This window comes from Manacus vitellinus, unplaced genomic scaffold (genome assembly GCF_001715985.3).
Source record: "Manacus vitellinus isolate BGI_N305 unplaced genomic scaffold, ASM171598v3 scaffold_24_pilon, whole genome shotgun sequence".
Classification (NCBI taxonomy): domain Eukaryota; kingdom Metazoa; phylum Chordata; class Aves; order Passeriformes; family Pipridae; genus Manacus; species Manacus vitellinus.
The window spans coordinates 4,469,216-4,490,952 of record NW_021939798.1 but is presented as its reverse complement, the minus strand read 5'-3'; the positions used below and the strand labels follow the sequence as shown (position 1 = coordinate 4,490,952).

At 49.9% G+C, this 21,737-nt stretch overlaps 1 protein-coding gene across 3 annotated transcripts in view; it reads right to left on the bottom strand.

Annotated features, from left to right (window-relative positions):
* Positions 1-17,142: 17,142 nt before the first annotated feature.
* Positions 17,143-21,737, bottom strand: part of SEPTIN9 (septin 9) — a 134,249-nt gene continuing 129,654 nt past the window's right edge. For all 3 annotated transcript variants that reach the window (XM_018073342.3, XM_025895142.2, XM_025895141.2), the window contains 4 exons: positions 20,751-20,846; positions 19,810-19,906; positions 18,215-18,266; positions 17,143-17,439 (listed from right to left, as the gene is read on the bottom strand). In XM_018073342.3, the coding sequence (XP_017928831.2) occupies positions 17,304-17,439; positions 18,215-18,266; positions 19,810-19,906; positions 20,751-20,846 (381 nt within the window). In that variant the 3' untranslated portion in view covers positions 17,143-17,303. The remainder of the gene's footprint in view (positions 17,440-18,214; positions 18,267-19,809; positions 19,907-20,750; positions 20,847-21,737) is intronic.

Below are 21,737 nucleotides of genomic sequence, written 5' to 3'. Positions count from 1 at the left end.
CCAGACAGCCCTCAAGAGGTCCTATTCCGCTAAAATCACCACAGCAGCTCCTGTTTGCTGGTTCATTTGGTGTTTTGCCCCACTAACGCTGCAAGGTTGCCCTGGCTGGCTCTCCAGCCACGTCCCCATCAGGGCTGTGGCACAGGACAGCGCAGAGGATTTCAGCAGAGGACACACCACAAGCGCCAACAGGTTGTGTTTAAGGTGAAAAACTGAAAGAAAAGGAGACCAGAAGCCCTACAACACTAACAAGCACATCTACAAGCAGTGAAGGGTGTACTGGACTCTGTACAGCCCAATGTGGTTCAGCCCCAGAACCGAGACCCTGGGACAGACCAAACCCAACTGCTTTGCTTCCTGTCCCTCACCAAGCTCAAAAAAAAAAAAAAAAGGCTGATTTGTGGGTTTTCTAATTTTTTTTTTTTAATTTGGGGAGCTGTTTCAGCAGATCCCCTTTCCTCACAAGCACACACAAGCCAGCTGGACGGGGACTGGCACGGGGGACACGGGGCTGCCTTTGCTGGGCACGAGAAGCTGGTTGGAAATCACCCGTTACAGGGCTGTGGGAAACGAGCCCATATTGTCACGGGGGCTAATTAAGCTCCTCCACTAAGACAGCGGATCTAGACTGTCTCAGCACCCGCCTTTGCTGGCAGCCCCCCTCCTCGGGTGCTACGGAAACGGGAATTAAGCGGTGATGAATGCAGTATTAATTAATTAAGAGAAGATGCACACGAAGGGGGTGGGAGGCAGGGGGTCTTTGGCGCTGTGGAAATTACCCAAGGCGGGGCCGCCGTAAATTTGGGATTTTTTTTATTGTTTCTGCTCAAGAGAAGGCGCCGGGAGGGACCCACACGCCCGGGTGGTGGGAGTGACCCGCTGGCACTGTACCCACCCGTTCTCCATCACCGGGACACGGGGGGGAAAGGAGGATATCTCAAAAACATGAGGAGGGAGCGGAAGAGGTGCCCGCGGCTCCGCGCCGCCATCTTCTCCCACTGCGGAGGCCGAACACAAAATCAATTTTGCACACTCCGAAATGGCTGTTCAGGAAGGTTTTCCTGCTCTGGAGAGGTTAATGGGGAGGCTCAACGCAGCTGACGCCAGGGGGATGCTACTTTTCAGTTTGCATATCAAGATTGTTTACACACATGATTAGCTAATATATTAAGCTTCTTACACACACACACAAAAAAAAAAAAGATGGCAAAGCACATTGTTTAGCTTTGATTTGCATTCCTCATCCACTTTCTCCTTCACAATATACCACCCCGAGAAGAGGAAGGACTTGGCCATCGATGCCAAGTGCTGGGTTTTGGAGAAGGGAAACAAATGGTTAAAACCCCATAAATGACTGCAATGCCCCACACGATTTGGCACATCCAGCCTCCCCACCACAGGTAAATGCAAGTCCCAATCATGCAAACCCCTGGGGCAGCTCAGCCTGCTTAGAGGTGAATTTTGGGTGGGCACTCAGAAGCCCAGGCTGGCCAGACTCTGACCTCTGTGGGAAGGACCTCCATGGGAAGCCCACTTTGCCAAGCCTGGCTTGGCCAGTGGCATCGGGGTGCTGGGGACAGGTGAGTTGTGGGCTGCAGAGCCCACATGCAGTGGGAAGTGCTCAGCACTGCGGCTTTTCCCCTCTGCATGACTCCCTGCTCCTTGGGCTGGTTGTGATTTCCGGAGTCTCTTCTCTATCTCAAGGCTGGACACAACCACCCTTGAGATAACAATCTCTGTTTCACCACCAGTGGGGGCAGAGAAATTCAACTGCAGAACCCCTTGGGACTTCCCTGGGCTAACAGGACAGGTACTGTCATTCCCTGCTCCAGACATGTTCTGGGCATCTCCAGGACACCCTTGTCAGATATCTCACATCTGGACCTGATTGTTTTCTAACTCCTCCCATCACACACACTGCTGGGAACATAAATCAAGGGTATCCTGTGCTTCAAGCAGCTCCATAGATTCATCCCTGGCTTTGGCCCTTGGGCTCTGAACATTCCTGCCTACCAGGCTATGCCAGTGGTTAACTAAGCCACCAAACGGGCTTCACTCAGAACTTCTCCTCCCCACAGACTTCCTCCTGAATGAGGGGCTGGGAAGTGTTTTACAGGATCCCTTTTAAACGTCAGGCTGCACACTCAGGACCTTGCATTATTTCTCCAACCTGGAGTCTACACTGCAGGCTCAACACCTACATCTCTGCCTCTTGGACCAGCCTTGTGGGAATCATCCAAACACAATTCCCTTGTGCATTTCCAAATACACTGGCAAAGCTCTTCCAACTCACCATCATTCTCCTCTGACATGATTTTAAAACCACACTTCTTTGCTCCTTTTTTCCCCCTGCTACAGGGATAATCCCTCCATAACCAGACATCACAGCAGCCACTACACTGTCAAAACAGCTGCTATTCTTTCCCTCAACTTCCTCCCCAACTCTCACCACCCAGGGTGTGTTATTTATATAACATCTCTTAACATTGACTTTTTCAACACAACTTTTTCTTTAATTACTTGCATTTAAAATAAAAATGCCAACCTCTGCGAGTGACTGCCCTCATTACAGTATCAGTCCTCCAACTAATTAATATCTGTTAGCTTTGGCTTATACACCAGGATGCCTAAATCCAAAATACACAAGGCTGCCAAGTTACTTTGCAAACAGAAGCACTTGCCTTGAAGAAAGAATCACGTTATCCAAATTGCTTCTGTGCAATCTTACCATAACCCTTACTTTCAAGGTCTTACAAGAAAAAAGAAAAGCTCATCCAGCTCAAAAGAGATTGCTATGAAACCAGAAAGGAAGCCTAGAGGAAAGCAAAGAGAAAGAGAAATAGGTCTCCAAAAGAGAGAGAAACACCATTTTTCTACCCATTTTCTTGTACTCACACAGGTCACACGGGAAAGATTGAGCCTGTTTAAGAATAAAAACTCCCAGCAGCTCCCAGGCAGGCTCTTGCAAGGCACACACACACTTCTCCAGCCCATAGAGAAAGAAAGAGAGCTGAGTACAACTGATCTCAATCACACCAGTAATCACCTTCCCTTATGGAGTTATGTTGCTGCAGTGCATGTCAGAGGAGCTTGTACAGGTGACAACAAAGCCAGAAGTCTCAGGAGTGCTTATGCAGCATGGTGACAGATAAAGGAGCCACCCCAGGGGGTACATAAGAACTGGCAGGGTGGAAAGGTGGGCACAGCACTCCTGTGAGCCCCCCCAGCAGTGCCTGAGTGTCAGTGCATCCAGCACACCCGAAGGCAGCAGGTTCAGAACTGATTAAAAACGGAAAAGCCTTATGTAAACTTAATGCATAATTAACCTGAGAAACGCACTTGCAGAAGACATTATTGAGGTCATGAAAGCATTAGAGCCACAAAAACAACTCCAGCAGCATATGAAGGATGAGAACATCCACTGTTAAATTATTTGAATGCTCATCTAATGCAAGGGATAAAACGTGCTGTATCCTAACCAGGACAAGCCTCCCCTCCAGGCAGATTAGAGCAGGTTTCTTATATCCTACTCCAAAGAATTTGATGCTGAAGGCCAGAAAGGAGGGCATGGGCTGGACAAGACCCTCTCTGAGATTTTCTGTCTATGTCAGGTCTCTAGCAGAGATTACAGGAGGGATTCCAGCCCTACTCTCTGTGTGTCCGTGAGTGGGACACAGAGGTCTGCACCAGTCACCCTTGGCTGCCTTTGCACTTGAGGCAACCAGCCTGTACAGGAATGATTCATCTCACCCCAAGTGCAATCAGGGGGATTGTCCTTGTGAGAGATGCCTGTCCCAGGGTGGTCCAGCCCCACAGATGCCCCAGGCAGCACATGTAGATGGGAGATGCCCTGGGGTGCTCACCAAGCTGTGCTTGTGACACGTTCCTGAAACCAGTGGGTTGTTGGGCTTTGGGTACTTTTAAGCCTTTACAAGTCTGGGCAGGGATGGATAGAAGTGTCCCCTCTCCATTTTCACCTCCTGCCTTTTCCTTTGCCCCTTCCCTGCCTCAACATCACTGTCACAGTTCCACAGGGCAGAGGCACCTTTCAGACCCACCCAGTTCTCCTGAATGGTGACTGGGGCTCTGAAGCCCCAGTGATCTTCCTGATGCCAATTAAAATCAAAGGAAGGCCTCCCACTTGTCAAGGTCCATAAGCAAACACCCACAGGCATTGCCCTCCCCTACTTTCCTGGCTTCTTTACACCCATAGCAGCTGTTCTACATCTCCCACTTTTAAAATCCTGTGTTGATTTAAGGTCTCTCTTGCCAAAATCCAGCAAAACAGACTTCATGAAACATTTCAGAGACACTAGGAGCTGCCTTTCCCCAGGCTGACCCCTGTCTCAGAAGATCATGATGCAAATACTTGTGGCTCCTTTTGGAGAAAGCCAGTGGCTGTACTGGCAGCCCTGCACATCCAACTCTGTTCCCAAACATCCCACGTGCATAGCACCTGCTGGGATCTCTACAGTGCCCCAGAGGGGTTTGTGGCAATGAACTCACATGGGATGAGCCCTCATGTCCTCATCTGCCCTTGGACAATAGCTCTGATGCTTCCAGCACACACAAAAACCAGGGGCATTGCCAGCAGCCTTGCAGGGCAGTGCCAGGTCCTGTGGTCCTTTTCCAAACAATCCAAAACAATAAAACAGAATTTCTAAATAGTTAATTTTACTGCTAATTTAATGATATTTTCATAAAATAAGCTTGGACTCCTTGTATTTGCAGAAATCAAATATTTTAAGGATGCCAGGCTTCACTTGCTGAAGTGCCCCTCTGCCCCTTCCAGGGCTAGAAAGGCTCCCCTGGGGAGGAGGGATGCTCTCAGACCACCAGACTCCAGGAGAAATGCAAACACCAACTGTCATGAGTCCTGATAAATACAGCAGCAGAAATGACAACACAGACCATGTCTGGGGCCAGGTGAAAATCAAGACTAATCCAAACTCAACTCATCCCACCACATGGCACAGAGTCCTGTCTGCTTCAACAGGACAAGGCAGGTGGAACCCTGGAGTCCTCTGCTTCCCCCAAAGGGCTCCAGGATGGGATTACTCCAGCTACTCAGTGTAATTAAACCCTCAGCCCCATGAGTAGGGCAGGGATACCAGCAAGGTGATGGACCACACGTGGGAAGGAGGCATGAAAGGGGGATTTGGCAGTGAAAGCCCCAGCTCATAGACCTGCAGTGATTATGGAAGGCAGGGCATATCCTTAAAAGCTTCCAGAAAAGCCAGGTTTCCATCTGTTGCCTTTAATGCTTGGAGTCTGCACTTTCACTGCAGGAAATCAAAGCCTGGAGCAACCTGGTCCTTCAAACTGGCAAGTTGTGCAGAATCCTGTAAAAGCAGGGCACTCATCACACATTTCAGCCTTGTTTCCTTCATCCATGTTTCCTTCATCCTCTTGCACGAGGCCCCTCATTACATTTAAAGAGGGTTTGTGGCATAGCCATCATCCAGTTATCCTTTGCAAACTCCTTGGAAGAGCCTTGACAAGTACAACATCCTATGTCCCTCTTGTTGTACTGAAAGGGAAAACTGACTGCTGGTGGCTGTGCAGGACCTCTGAGATGCAGTTCCCTCACCTATCCAGTGATAAAGCAACCCTTCCTCAGCTCACAGAGGTTCTATAACTCTTACCTGGCATTTGCAACATTCCTTGGCAACCCCTGGCAAAGCCATTAGCACCAGAGGGTATGTGAGGCCACACTGCCACCTCTCTCTGTCCATACACAGCTCATTCAACATGAGAAACTGAAAATGAAACTTAACTTTTATTTCCTTTATGTTGCTTTTGAAATGACCTCTTGCACACTTGCTGGACAGGGGAGGTGACATTGTCACCAGGTCACCATGAATATCTGATTCCCTGGAGGGACATGGCTTCAATGTTGGGTTTTTTTTAAAATAATATTGCAAAGACACTTGAAGACATTTTTCCTTGTTCACATGGAGAAAAACTTGCAATCTCAGGTTTATTAATGACATATGTCATGTCATTCATTTTTAGAACCTTGGAAACAATCAAGAGAAAAAGTAGTATTTCACATTTTGAGTATAGCTCAAGGTAGCCTCATACAGAAGGACCCATTTCCCAGATCCCTGGGCATTCCAGGTCTGGGAAACTGAGCCTTAGTAACTCCCCCTGAGATGGTGTGTCACCCAGCCCCTGCTGGGCCCTCCTTGCTCCAGGGTGGTTTCAGCACTTTTAACCCTCATAGCTGGAAACCTCTTTAGATCTCCAGTCATTTCCCTGGTTTCCACTCTGGTGTATTCCTTGGGTCAGGATCAATATCTTCCTCTCACAGACCTTTTGATCCACCTGCACATCATCCCTGACTGCTGCTGAAACCCCTAAACACCCTACTGGGAAAAACCCATCCCTCTCCAGGGCCCCAGCCCTGCATGACTGTTCAGCTCATCTCTACAGGGGTGCACGACTGCCAAAGCAAAACAACATCCCAACCCTCGTGAGCTTCCAGAAATCAACTGCTCCTGACTTAAACAAACACAAGGAGTACAGAAGACTCATACAAATAGCAAACACCCATTTTCCTGTCTCAGCATCAGCACCCCAGGCTGCTCCTCAGGTTCAGATCAGCTCTCTCTAACCACCACTTTTTCCCTCCTTTCTTTCTGAGCACGTGGAGCTTGCCTGACTTGGGCCAGGATCTCTCCTCTGTGTAAAAGAGGATCACTGCTCAGGCAAACTCCCATCAAATGGGAACCTGCTGATCCACTGGGTCCTTCTTGCCCCATCAGAGGGTCTTAAACTCACCAAGATCAAGGACTCTTTCAAGGCTTGCCCCTGAAATCCAGGAGGAAGCTGCAGATATACTATGAGAACTTAGGAAGAAAAACATTACAGCATCTAAAGGTACTTTAAATGATTTAGATACAAACTTGCCTGTAATAAGACATCTATTTTGGTTAATCTCTTAGTTGCAAATCTTGAAACTCTTGAACCTGCCTCAGGCTACTGTCAGCAGCACTTCATTTAACACTGCTTATTGGGAATAACTGCTGTTTCCCCACTGTAACCTCCAAACCTCTTAAGTCTCTCTTATTGCTCTGCCCAAATATACTTGCCTTCAGGATACACAGGGTTTTGTCTTGCTAAGAACTGGTAAGATGATTTGAACAAGCTGAATCAGAGGAGAACATTTCCCAGGCGAAGCGGCCAAGACTCAAAACACCATCCCCGCAGTACTTCGGGAGTGATTCTGCTTTTTAAGTGTTTACTTGGGTTATGAAATGGAACAGCTGCACTTTGATCACTGCTCAGGAGCAAAGGAGTCCAAGGGATGGGGGTGTTCATCCTCCAGGAAAGCCAATTGGGGCCAACTGCTCCTGCCTGCACCAGGGGGAGGGGGATGAGACCACCTCCCCTCACACACCTGTGGCTGTGGAGACCATTGCCACCCCTCCCTGCCCATGTTCAGAGCTCTCTGAGGAGACTGGTGTTCTAAAAATCAACCACATTTTTATTTTAAGGGGTTGCAGAGCCATGGTGGGCACCGAGCTGTGAGGTGTCCAGGCCATCAGCCCTGGTGCTCCCCCCATCCCAGCTCAGCAGGCTTGATTTTAAACACAACCATTTGGATTGAAGACAGTTGGACCCTGAACAGACACAGCAATAACTGCATTGATGAGCTGACACAACCTCAGCCCCAATAACTGGGCAGTGCAGCAGCCCTGGAGCAGAGGTGATGACCCTCCCTGTCCTGCTGACAGAGGGAGCAGCATTAAGCAACTGCCCATTCTGTTCCCAAGCACAAGCAGCTGCAGCAGAGCAAACAGAGGCACAAGAGCCCTCCAAGCACATCTTTTAGATAGGGCACTTCACCATAACACAGGATTTTCCAGTCCTGAGTCTGCAGCAACCAGGCTTGCAGAGCCCACCAACAGCACAACTTCTGTTACCACCTTCTTGTAGCTCACTGGGAAAAGTTTTGGTCACTAAGTAGTTTACCTCACATGGTACAGGACAGAGAAATGGTTGACCAGGACCCCACAGAAAAGGAACAGAGCTCACACCACACTGACTGCACAGACCTGAGCTGGGATCAGTTGCTATTCCCACCAATATGCCTGAGAAAGTACTCTAGCATTAGGGGATCACAGCTCACAGGGACAGCTTAGAGACACTCTCTCACATCCTTCCTCACCAAGTTTTACACAGAAATTTTGATAGAAAAAACCCCCAAACCCCACTATGAAATATGTGTATATAAGCTGTGCTTAAATAACAATATATCTGTGCAGGCTCTGGCTGCTAAAAGGCCCTTTCTGCTGTGTACATCCACCCCAGTTCAGTAGGAATGAAACTACCAGTTAATCCAGTCTCTGCCAAACCATAACTGGCACAACAAGGATCAGCTTGCTGACTGCAAAGCCACATTGGTATCAAACTCAGAGCACTCAGCTTTGGCACACCACAGTCCCTGGAAAGCTGCAGAGATGGAAATTGCATCTTTCCAGCCACTGCTCAAAGCCTCTGCTTCGCTGCATCTCCCTGTGCTTTAGAGCTCTGGAGCTAACCCTCAGTCTGAGCTCAGGCTGCAGACAACAAGTGTTCCACCAGACAGAAAACAAACAATTTTTCCCCCTTGCCCCTAAATATCCCACTTTGCATAATCAAAACCAAATACACAAACCCCACTTCATCCCTGCTCGAGGCAGAGCACACACAGGGATGTACCTGCACATCTCTGGGCTTTTGGAGAGCACGTGAAATTACATTTATACTTAAAGCAGAATAAAAACTCATTGAACCAACCTCTTCCTTCATGGCAGCTCCAGCTCTCACAGAAGTTGCCAGCAGGACAGAACCATCTCAGGAGCTCTGGGTCAGACCAGTCTCACACATCCTGGCTCAAGGCAACACTTCCTCCCCCACTCCCATCACTCCTAAGAGCAAACAGCTGCTGCTTTTAAGCCCTCCGGAGGGTTTAGGAGTGGAGCACCTGCACCAGCAGCTGATGGCACTTACTGCTCTTCAATTAAGCTAATTTTGCACCAGCAGGGAGACAACTGTGCAACTGTTCATCAGGCCACCCCGTTCCCCTGGTCCTTGCACTGTGACAGTAACATGCAGCAGGTACTAAAGGTGCCTCAGACAGCAGGAGCAGGGAAGCATCAGAGTGTCCCTGCAAGCACAGGAGGAGTCCCTGCACCCCTTACCATGGCACAGCTCCTCTTTCTGTGCCCTGTTTCCAGCAAATGTCACACAGCTCGGTGTGCCCACGTTGCTCCAATGCTGACATTTGTGATCTAGCACACTGGCCTGGCTGACAATAGCAAAAAAACCTTTTAAAATCAGCTTTCTCCTGTAGCAAGAAGCACTGAGAGCGTGGTGTGCTCTGAAAAAGATAACAGAGATGCCAGACTGAGGCAGGGTAGGTCCAAGACCAGAGCTTCCAAACCAGTGGGGAACATCCCAGCTATGGCTGCTGGCACGACCTCAAATCTGCCTGTTCCTCCTTCACACCAGACTGCAGAAGTGCTCAGGAAAGGAAACATCAGGCATCCCTATCATCTTCTTTCCTCCACAGGGCTGAAATTGGGTTTTGTGTCTCCTTCTGCATGTGCCAGAGGAGAAAATCTGTTGCAGCCAGAGCGCAGGGGGACATGGAGGGTGCCAGCGGGACAGGGATTTCTTTTGGGGCACAGAAGGCACCTCCAAGATGCCACCCCTTGGGTTATTTTCACCCAGAAATGGGTCCCTCAGAGGCAGCTAAGCTCAGCACCCATAAATCTTTATAGTGAGGCAGATGGTCATTAGAGATGCTCCTTCCAAATCCTTTGTATCTTCATCCACCAGCTTTCTCCACTGGATAAGATCCCTTGCATTCTGGAGACTTTCAGAAGTCACTTTCAGACATTTCAGCTTGCTCAATAATTTCTTTCCTTATTAAATATTGCTAATGATAGGGTTTTAGACTTTCAGCCATACATCCACTTTTTGTTCTAGCATAACTTTCAATCTATCTTCCCTCTTCCTTCCACTCAAGTCTTTAAAAAAAAATTACTGGAACAAAAAGCAAAGCACCAAATAATTGAAAAGAGCTGCTAAAACAGAAAGGAAGGAAAGCTAGAGGGAGTTATGATGATTGAAAAGTACAATAAAGTTGGAGGAAAGGAGGAAAAATTCTAATTTTTAATGAAATGGGTGGTGAGGTGTCACCAGCACATGGCAGCAGATCCCTTTGGCAAGGGCTGTTTTCCCACCCCAGGTCAGGCTCCTCCCTCCATGGGCCAACACCCCACTTTGCTTCCCTTGTTTGAACTAGAGATGCTTTTTTCTCCTCTCTATTTATCCTCATGCTAAATCTTTTCAGCTGGTGCTCTCAAAGCCTAACCAATAAAATGCTGAAAGCAATAAAACTGTTTGTGGGAAAAAGTTTTGCGAACAGACAAAGCATAAAAATGATGCTTTAACAAAAGCTACGAGCAGAAAAGGAGAGGCTGGAGTTGAAAAGCTCATGCAGATGAAGCTTGAATGGTCTATTCTCACCATCATAATGAGCACATACATGATTAATGAAAATATTTATCCTCCTAACCCACTGCAGTGAGTTAATATTTAATCCAAAGTCCACGTGAAAGCCCAACCTCTCCTGGTTCCTCACCTGCCTCCTTGTTTCCTTGGAAATCTCTGAACTCTGCAAACTGACCTGAGATCTGGCTCTTTGGGGCTGATCTGAGAACCACGCTGGCCTTTTCTGGCTTTCTGCATAAGTACCACACCTTTTGATCCCGAAACTGCCGTCACTTGGGACCTACAAGGTTTCTTAGATAATCCCAGAGAGTCAGTGCTTTGTAACACGTCTCACTTTGATATTCAAGGCAAAGCCGGACAGCCCACACATGAAAAGACATCCTTCCCTTTCTTCCCAGGCTTAATTTCATCTGCAAATTAAACATATCGGGATGGATATTTATAGAGGAATGCCCCGATCCTCCCGGGAGGGCCGGGGAGTCTCCAATGTGTAATTTTGCTTTAGGAATATGATTTTAATCTTGACTTTCTTCTGAGGCTGGTGGCAGGAGAGGAGAAGGGCAGGGAAGGGGGAATGCTGGTGGCAAGGCTCACTGAGCACTCCTCTGCTCTCACACAGTTTAAGCCTTGGGCTAATGCAGTGTAAGATGGTGGGGATGTACAGAAGGGTCTAAGGTTCTTCCTGCTTCCCTGTCTTTGTCCTCTGCAAAGCTATCTCAGGACATGGTCCTTCAGAGGTGAAAATTTGTATTTTTTAAAAAATGGGGTCTGTAAACTTTGCCAGCAAACATGTTCAGCTGTGGCTTGCCTAAAAAAAAAAAAAAAAGCCAACAGGCCTGCTGTAAAAATGGTGCACAGATTAAAATAACTGCTAAGCCCTGGATTCTGATGGTCCTTTGTGACAAGGAGCTCACATAGAGTCATCCATTTCCCTGTATATCAGCCCTCCATCCCACACTCACACTGTGGGTAATTGCCAACACTAAATAAAACTACAAAACCTGAACTGTTTTGGTTTATGTAATTTCCAGATATGCCCTGGAGCAGAGGATAAAGGATTTTTATTTTGTTTTCCAGCTAAATATTTTCTTCTTTTTACCTTCTTGTTAAAGAATGACTCAATGCTGTTCTCTTGCCCAGCATCACTCACTTAAACCTCCATTGTGCTGCACACACACGTGTCTGCAACAAATTTTGGTGCTGGGAACCCCACTAAGGGGGCCTGGCTTGGTGTATTGAGTCATTAGTGCAGGTTGTGATGATGATGTTGTGTTGTGCTGCTGTTTGTAAGAGCTTGGTTGGGATGCTCAAGCCCATCACTGCCAACCCCCAGGCACGTGGTGCCATCCTTGCAGGTTATTCCTGATGGGAAGAGTTCAGGGGAAGGAAACTTCCAGGAAAGATGGTTTCAGTAGTATTAAGAAAAGGGGCTTTGGTACATTACTGCATGCTATGAGATATGTCTTTAAGCTTCAGTAAACTTTTGGAGCCCCTGGGAAGCTGGTAATGTGCCTTTGAAGGAAGCATGACTTATGAAATTGCAGTTTTTAGCTTAGCTGGGTAATGTTAATGAGAAAATATTGTGGGCTGTGGGTGGAAGTCTCCTGAATCCCATAAGTTAGGAATAAATTATTCTGTTTTCCTAAATGAAGCAGTGCAGTGCAATGCTGCTCCTAAATCAGGCTGATGGTGAGAGTTATTTATTAATTTGTACAGGACCAGACACGAGCTCAGGCAAATAAATACAGACTAGACTGCAGCAAAGAATTACAAACTTGGACTTGCTGTGGGCAAGAAAAGATTTTGCTGGGGTTTTGAGAAGGAGCAGGTGGGTTTGGACCAGCACCCTGTGTGACAGAGGTGGCGTGAGGAGTTGGCACAGGGGTGGAGGTAGAGGGACAAATCCTCCTTTCTGCCAGAGATGCAGCAAAGATGATCAAAAAAACCCAGGCTTTCAACTGCAGTGCAGCAGCTTCTCAGTAATTAAAGCCTGAGATCACCAGCTCTGCCTGTGCCTGCTGCAGCCCAGCTTGCACATCAAAGGGAGATGTTTCCCATGGGGACAGGTCCCACAGCACCGGATTCAGGTTTTGATGGGCACTCTGGGCTGGTGTGTGAGTGATGGCCCAGGAAAGCCCCTTAACAGCAACTCATACTGAGCAGGTGATGACACAGCCCCCTGGGGTACCCAGGCTCGTGGTGGTGCCCCGTGTTCTGGGCAGCACAGGCTCATCCAAAGGGACCATCCCTGGAGCAGGGGGTGGCCCTTTGGGGCAGAGAGGGCTCTCAGCTCTGAGGGCTTGGGCTCTGCAGGTAACACACAGCCTCAGCTTCCCCTCCTGCCAGCACCTGGCCTCCTACCCAGAGAGGATTTATTCCTCCCTGAACAGGTCTCCAATGACGTTATTAATCAGGGAGATGGACGAGTACAACACACTTTATTGTGCACTGTGGATGAGTGATAAGTCTGGGCGCCGATGCCTGGGATAGCAATCAGGGGAGGGTGAGTGAAAGGAAGAGGAGGAAAGAGCAGCATTGTGGGTAAATATGTGCACTTCTGGTGGTGATTACCCTCCAAGTAATTAGTTTTTAAATCAGGCAGACGTTTCGGGAACTACTCACTATGAGCTGCTTTAATTATTTATACTCCCTTTTATTCTTATTATTTATAGTCATCCTCTCTGGATGGGGATGCTCTTTGGAACCTGAACCACCTCCAGCCCACCCTGGCCAAGCAGCCATCTCCAGTGCTGCCAGGCACCCCGAGAGCCTGGGGGGTCCCCCTCTCCCTCCCAGAGCCAGGCAAAGGGGAGTGAGAGCCCATCACTGCTGCGGAAAGCCCTGCTCGGATCGGTAATTAAACTCTCACTCATCTTCATTTCCCTCATTTGTTAAAGTGAGGCCACTCAATAAGCCATTAGTGCAAGGTCCTTTCTGTCAGCTACGGCATCGTTAGGCACATTCCCCTTGGAGACAGCTGGGGAGGGTGCAGGCAGGGGGAGCAGCCCCTTGCCTGCCTCCTCCTCTGCCCAAACCCTCCCCATCCACCCCTCCGAGGTCACTCCTGCCCTGTGGCCAGGGCTCTAGGGAGTGAGGGGGAATTTTGCAACGGCAAACCCTTCCCCCAGCTGGGATTTTTCCCACAGCACCACACAAACCCCTGTTCCATCAGAACATCTGCTGTTGTTGCTCTCTCTTCACCAACCCCACCTCTCCGGAGCTTCCCAACATCTGGAAACCATTCCCAGCACCATTCCCATGAAGGGACCTCCGACCCACTGAGCCCCTCCTCTGGGCTAAACAAAGGCTGCCCTTATTGCTGAGCTGGGGAATTTTGCCTGCCTTCCCCTTGCTCCAGGCAACTTTCTCAATCCATCATCAGGAGAGCATCTGCCCGGGGAGCCCAGAGCATCCTCTGCTTCATCTTCCTCCATGGACACACTCAGATGTCAGCATCTGCCTGGGGAGCCCTGCAGCATCCTCTGCCCCATCTCCCTCTACGAGCACATGCTCAGATGCTGGCACTGAGGAAAGCTGCAAGAAAACCCAAGATCCCAGCACAAGAAAAACCACAATACAGGGAAAAGCTGCTGTAGATTCACCCAGGAGAAAAGCCCATGGTCCATGTGTGTAATTATTACAACTACATGTTGATTTCCCCTCCCAAGAGCTTTTATTCTGGCTCTTGCTCTGGTTATAACAGCAAGAACACCTCGATCTCGCTGCTTTCTCCCCCATGGAGGCGTTTGGCAACAAGCCATGAGAGTGAGGGGAATTTCAGGTGAAGCAACCATGGAACTGCTGTGCAGCACAAAAACAAAAGAGTAATGCTAGGGATGTGTTTAGCATTGGGACAAAGTGGGGCCCATCAGCAACCTTCACCACACACCTCAGTGGATTCCATGTGAGACAAGACAATTCACTGCACCAAAACCCAGGTGAGAGCAAAAAAGCAGAGGAAGAATGTACACAAGCCTGTCCTGTGCTCTACACCCTCACAGGAACCCAACCTGAGTGCTGTCCTCTTGGGTCTGTTTTCATCCAGGTCCAGCATCGCAGAATCCCGGAGGGGCTGAGGTTGGAAAGGATCTCTGGAGGTCACTCACTCCAGCCCCTGCTCAAGCAGGGCCACTCTGAGCTGGTCACTCAGGACCACGCCCAGGTGGCTTCCCAGTTCAGCTACTTGGGGGGAAAAATACAACAAACATGTCAGATGCAGATTAAACCACCAGAATGGACAGTGTCTTGTCTGTAACACCAGAGAGAAACATGGTTCTAAGGAAGGGGAGCCCTCCAAGTGAAGCCAACTTCCAAGGGCATCCCAAAGCCAACCCTGCAGTCACAAAGGGTTTTGAAGACCATCTGCCTGCAGAGCCAAAGCCACATCTGTGTGAAAGACAAGCTGCTGCCTGCCCTTGAACTCGGTGCAACCCACTTCTTCATAAAAATACCAGCAACCACAGTGGAAACAGCTTCCCATGGGAGCAGAGGGAGGGGATCCACCTGCCTCCCTCAGGATCATGCTGGCTTCATCCCCAGGGCACTCAGCACCAGCAGCTCCAGTGTGTTTTAGAGTACCTGGGGCAGGTATCCAAGGTGGGAAGAGTAAAGGGGGTTAGGAATAATTAACCTTCACCCCAAAGAGGGCAGAGGACAGCAGCTCTAGGACTTGACTCTCCCATAACTCCCAGCCCCACAGGGTCCATACAACAACCATCACACCGTGGGCTGGGAACAGACATTTCCAAACAAACCTCCTTCTATTTGCATTCGAAACATTTATTTTGGGAAATACATATTAAACACTATTATTTATACAAAAATGGACTAAATTTTCGTAATGCTTATAACCCCCAAAAGGCCATTTTAATAGATCTGGATGAAGGGTTTTTTTATTGTATTATTTTTTTTTCTTCAAAAAAAAAAAAAAAGTCAGGTTACAAAGGAGAAAGCAGCGTGTCTTGCTTTGCCCAGCTTCAACTAGAGGAAAAAAAAAAGTTCAAGATGACATTTGCAGAAGTGCCTCACACAAAGAGATTTTTCTCCCCTTTCAGTCTTTTTTAACACTTGAAATATATATATATTTTTTCAGTTAATACACTTTTTTTTTTTTTGTTGGTTTTGCTAAAATATAGCAAGTCAGCAAGTAGAGAGTTGCTGTACCCCAACAGCTCCGTGGTGCTGTTGTGGTGGGGGAGGAATACGAGAGAAGGGCAGAATGGATTCTCACAATGCACCCCCCTGCCCACGCCTCTTTGGGAGGACATGTGTGGGGAGCCCCTGCAAACCCTGTACAACGTCATCTGGGCATCCCCACCGAGGTGAGAACAACCTCCTCCTTCCTCCTGGTCACCTGTGCTGAGGAAGGCTCTGTCCCCCGTGGAGACCACGGGGCTTTGCACGCGCCTTCCAGTGCTAGAGGATGGGACACACTGCCATTTTAGTGTGTGCCCCCCAAAAATGGGTGATTTGCAGAAAGTTTTATCCCTTAGAGAGGATATGGAGATTGGTGGAGTGGAGAACAGAGAGGGAAGCGGAGCTGGGGCGGGGGCAGGACTGCAGAGCTCTGCTTCAGGACCATCCTCTCTCTCGTGTGTCACGGTGCTACCTCACCCTTGCAGGGACTTATTTACTGGAGATACACTGGAAGAGGAGGTGCTGGGGGGCAGAGCAGGGGGAGGCGTCGGGCACAGCACCCACAAACACAACCCCAGCCCTCCCCAGGGTGGAGGGCTCGGTCTGCACGTGCACAGACCCCCTGCACAAGGACCAGCAAAACACAGGAGTGTGTTACATGGACACACGTCACACAGGGGAACCAGAAAATAAAAAATGATTGAAAAATGCCCAACAGCCTCCTCTGATGTAGGGAAAAAGGCCCAAGAATCACAAGGGTAAGACAGGACAACCCTCCACCTCCCACCACCGCTTTGTGGAGACGTTCCACTCTCAGCCCCCTTTGGACAAACACACTCCCAGCCTTCAGCACACAAAAATCCCACCCAAGTGAATGAAAAATAAATACACAAGTGTTCTCAGGACATCAGCCACATCTATGGTCCAAGGGAGAGGGAACAGGAGTCCCTACAAAGGTCTGCAGCCTTTTGCAGGCTGCACAGACAAGGCAGACCCTCCTTCCCCTCTCCCACACTATTGCAAGGTCACAGTCTGAAAAGGCACTTCTCCCAAAGCAGGTCGCTCTGCCTGGCAGGGGGTCGGTGACAGGCAAGGTGACACCTAAACACTCCCAGTTTATTGCATGTAGATGGGGTACAAGGGTTGGGTTGGGGGCTGGCAGGTCCTGGAGGGCTGCAGAGGGCTCGGAGGAGGCGGCAGGAGACAAGGATGGCACTGTCTTGCTCTCTTCGTCCCACCCGTACCTTGCTTCCGAAGGCTACATTCACCTGGAGAAACCCTTTTGCCTTCAACGGACGGAGGGGCAGGCAGGGCTCCTGGGGGCACCCCAAATCCTGCTGGCCCCGTGGATCTGCTCCCCTGGGTTCGGCTGCCGGGCCAGAGCTGGGGGTAAGTGAGAGCTCGACCTCCACGGAGGGACAGTCCCCAGCCCAGGAGCGCTGGGCCGGGGGCCGAGAAAGCAAAATTATGCAACAAAGTGGGGGGCGAGCGGGCCGCCCTCGCTCCACACCTGGTTTATTTGGTCAGTTAACATGGCAGGGGGTGGGGGACCCACTGAGGGGAAGGGGGACAGTGGCAGAGGATTTATATAAAAATAAAGGGGGGAGAGGGGAGAAATAGCGAGCGTGAGCGAGCAAGGTCCTGGCTACGGAGCGAGACGGTTACATTTCGTTAGCCACCAGCTCTTTGTCGGTCACGCCGTTGGAGAGCGAGCCCTGGCCCTCGTTCAGCCTCTTGACCCTGTAGGCTTCGAAGTGGATGTTGCTGGTAATATCCTTGATGTTCTGCATGTGTGTCCTGCAGGAAAGGGAGAGGGGAGCAGTCACATCTTGCTGGGAGCAGCTCAGCTGCCCAGCCTTCACCTCTGCACTCCAACTCCTGCACACCCCAAATACTGCTCCAAACAGCCCCAATGTCCCACCCTGCTTTGCTGGTTAACGGTGTCTTTAGGGAAGTAAAGGCAAGAAGGGGCAGCCAGGGCCAGAAGCCTTCACTGGTGCTGCAGAACACCCATCTGGGGAGATCCCGGTCCTGCAAGTCCTGGGATCAGGTTTTGTAGTCCCACCCAACTACCTGTCAGCAACAGCTCAGGTGTGCAGAGTCTAAGAGCCAAATTTAGGAGGAGCTCAATAACCCTTCTAGCAAGCCAAGGGAGCTCAGCTTCCCCCTGCCCTGCAGCAGGGACACCTCTTTGAAGGAGGAGCAGCCATCACCCAGACCCTGCAATGACACCCTGATGGAGGGTGATGTCTTTAGGACTGGTGAGGGATCACTAAGGCCAAAAGCTGCTTGGCAAGCATGCTGGAGCCACACTGCACACTGCCAGCAAAGCTGGAGTGTCCCAACCCATCCACTGCTCCTCTCCTCCCTTAACTCAGCACTGTAGCTGAGAAAAGCCCCCTGGAGTCCCATTCATGGAGATCACCCCTTGCAGAGGCTGGGAGGGGATGGGGGAAGGGATGGATGGAGGAACAGAGCAAAGCAGTTGCTTCAAGCTGGGCTGGGCTCTCCCCTTTCTTTGGATGCCACCTGGTGACTGAAGACTACTGGGAGAAGGCAGAGTCCCACTGACCTGATGAGGAGGTCCCGCAGGTAGGCGAACTCACAGTGTGTCGTGTTCTCCACTGGCAAGAGGGGAGAGAAACCCATCAGTGTGCACCCATGGCATGGGGACAGCAATCCCTCAGGGTAAGCAGGACCCTGGGGGGCTTCACCAGCATCTGGAGGGCTCAGACAGGGTCTTACATCCTGGGGCTACAGGATGCAGGACCCAGCAGTCCCCTTTGCTGCTGTGAAGCTGGTAACAGGTACCTGCCCCAGCTCAGCATGACCAACTGGCTGGTGAGGTCTGACTGAGCATCCACAGTCCCTTCCCACTGTGTTCCAACAACAAAACCAAAAGCAATGTCCTTTGGGACCCCCTTGGGCCCCAAACAAGGCAGGGGAAGGGGCAAGGTGAGCTCTGCAGTGAGCACCAGGCCTGTCTCCACAGAAGTGCTGGCCATGAGCATCCTGCAGCATTCTGGGCACGCTGGTGACAGCTGCCTGGGCTGCTGGTGTTGTGGAAGGAAACAATCTCTTGGTGACAGAGGCTATTGCTGTTGGAACAGGGCTTGGAGCAAGAGGGGTGTTTGCAAGAGGGAAAAGTCAAAGGGTGTTGCTCCACCACAACTGGTCTAACAGCTCATATGTTACCCCTAAATTTACTCAATTTAGAGGATGAATTCCCTTTTTAAATTATTTTTTTTTCAACCCAAACAGGCTTGTACATAGAATCACAGAATCCTTTGAGTTGGAAATGACCTCTAAAAATCACTGAGTCCAACCACTAAACATCATCAGGAATGGCAAAACAACAAATAACAGTGTTCTGCAAAGGCTGCCTATGGCTGTGGCTGTGTCCTTGAGGTCTCCCTGTGCTGAAGGGAGATACCACAAGCAGAAGGTGAGGGGTTTAATGAATCCCATTAAACCCAGAACTTCCAAAGACACAGCACAAGAGGGCAGCAGAGCTTTAAAATACACTGATTTTCCTGGCAGCTTTGTTAAACCATCCCTCAACACAGGATTCCTATAAAAAAGACTCATAAATGAGGGGAACCAAACGAATGTGAAATGAAGGGGAGGAAGATGAGAGGGGTGGTACTGGAGATGTGCCAGCTGGCTGCCAGAAACCAAGGACAAGGAAATGTGTAGATGTGCTGGAGCCAGGAGCTTTCATCTAGCCTTTAAACCATCACTGTAAAATGGGGGAGAAAAAAGGAAGATGCTGATGGGAAATGGAAGAGGGAAGAGATCCCACAAGGGCACCAACCAAAGGCATGGTGGAGGGTACAGATGCCAGGGGAAGGCTCTAGCAGGAGCTTGTGTGCCCTAAAATCCTGCCATCAGGTAGGATTTAACTGTGTAAAACTGTTTAACTGTGTGAAAAGCACAAACCAGGCCATAAGACCACCAGAAGTGTCCCCTTCAGCACTCAGCAGCCCCCTGAGCCACACAAAGGCCACACTGGCCAAGGTGTTTCCAGTCCTCAAACACCAGGGAATTTATCTTCTTTGGAGGGGCAGGGAAGCACTAAATACACTTCTACTGCTGGTTTTGGACCTCACTGCCTCCTGTCAGGGCAGGGAGATGGGCTCTGGGGGTAGGAAATCAAGAATAAGGTACCTTCAATGGTGCCCCACTTGGTCTTCCTTCCAAGGATTCTTCTTCCATTAACCTGGTATTCCTGGTCACTGCCCACCACTGCAAATGGGATCATTTCCTGATCAAAGGAAAAAAACAAGGTCATGTTTTCCTCCTGAAAACTGGTCAGGAAACCAAACTGGTGAGCAAAGTCCTACATCAAGCTGTTTTCAGGAGAGTATCACGGGATGAGCTGGTCTGTCCCTGATATTCCTGAGCAGTGTTGCTCGCCAAGGTCTGCAGGCAGCCCAGGACCTGGGCAGCAGTATCTCTTGTGCAAGTGCCCAGTCCAAAACCAGTCTAAACCCAGTCCAAAACCAGTCTAGACCAGCCCCTCACTGGCAGGTGCCAATACACAACCAGAGCAAAGGTATCAAGATACTTCCCTGGGAATTGCCCCCAGCATCTGGCAACCCGTGGCCAGATTTCTGGTCAGTCATTTCCTGATCCAAGGTGGTATCTTTGAATTTAAGAGCCCCTTGAAGATTTTTTTCTTGCTTGAATTTGTCCAAACCACTTTATTGAGCCAAAAAATTCCCAGCTATTTCCTGTGGCCTGGAATTGGCAGCCACAGAGCAGGGCAGACTAGGGGGAAATTCCCTCCTGGTGCTGGGAAGGCTGCTGCCCTAGCCAGGGATGGGCAGGCACCATGCACCCCCCTGCTTGCAGACTACTGAGGAATTCCTTGGAGGAATGGAGATGGGGAAAGGAGTATGGACAGAAGAGGACACCTTCCCCAGGAGCCTTTGTCACCCTCTTTCTGTCCCTGCTCTGAGCTCTGGAAGGATCCTTGGTTCTGGCCAGACCCCGTGGACAGGGCACAGCAGCCTTGGAAATAAAACAAGAGGCCCTTTGGCAGGGACTCCCCCAGGACATCACCAGCCCCCAGAGCTGCAGGGCCCATCCAAGCCCCTCACACCAACCCGGAATTTCTCGTTCACTAGCCGATCTTCAGAGTCCTCATCAAACTCCTTCTGAGGGTACACGTCGATCCCGTTGGCCAGAAGATCAGCCATTATCTAGGAGGGAAGAGCAGAGGAACATGTGAAGGGGATGCAGGCAGAGGAGCTGCACTGTCAGCACAGCAGCTGCTCACAGCCCACCCGAGAGGCTCTCTGAGCAACGTCCACCAGTCACAGCAAAGTCCAGCAGCAGCTCTTCCCTTTCCATCCTAAACATTGCCCACCTGGGGGAGAGACACCTGTGTTTACCTGCCACACACCCACCAAGTGCTCACCCTGGAATCTCTGCAAGAACCTGGTGCCAAGACACAACTCAGGCTGAGAGTGAGATGAAGTTACATGAGCTGGGCGTTGTTTTGGGATTGAAAAAGACAGCATGACATTACAAGCTGCCCGAGCAATGGGGAATGCAGCTGCCAGGCTTGTAACCCAAAGTTAAAAAGCTGATTTCTGGTGTTTGTTTATGCTCCTTGGAAAAGGAGCTTGATCCGAGGGGACAAGGACACAGCTTAGAAGAGTGGCCTCTAAGGACTTTGCCTCTGTGCAAAGCAAAGAAATGCTGAAATCTGAGTCCTGGGTGGAGGCTCAGCTCATGGGGAGCTCAGAGGATTAGCCTTCTCCTACAACACTGCAAACTCCAAGTCAGCTTCTGCACCCACTTCCATTGCTTCCTATGGCTATAAACTCCTCCACATCAGTCCTACATTGCAAGCTGGGAAAGGAAGTGGATCCAGCCCAGGGAAATCCCCCATCCAAACCCACACACTGTGTTTAGGGGAATGACCCAACAAAGCCAACTCCACAAGGCACCAGAGTCCCTCATTCAGTGCAGCACTGGCATCAACCTGCAGCCAGGCTGGTGCTTCATCACTCCCTGCCGACCCCAAACTGAACCCAGAACAGCTCTCTGAACCAGCTACACCCCCAGATGCAGACAGGGCTCTGCTT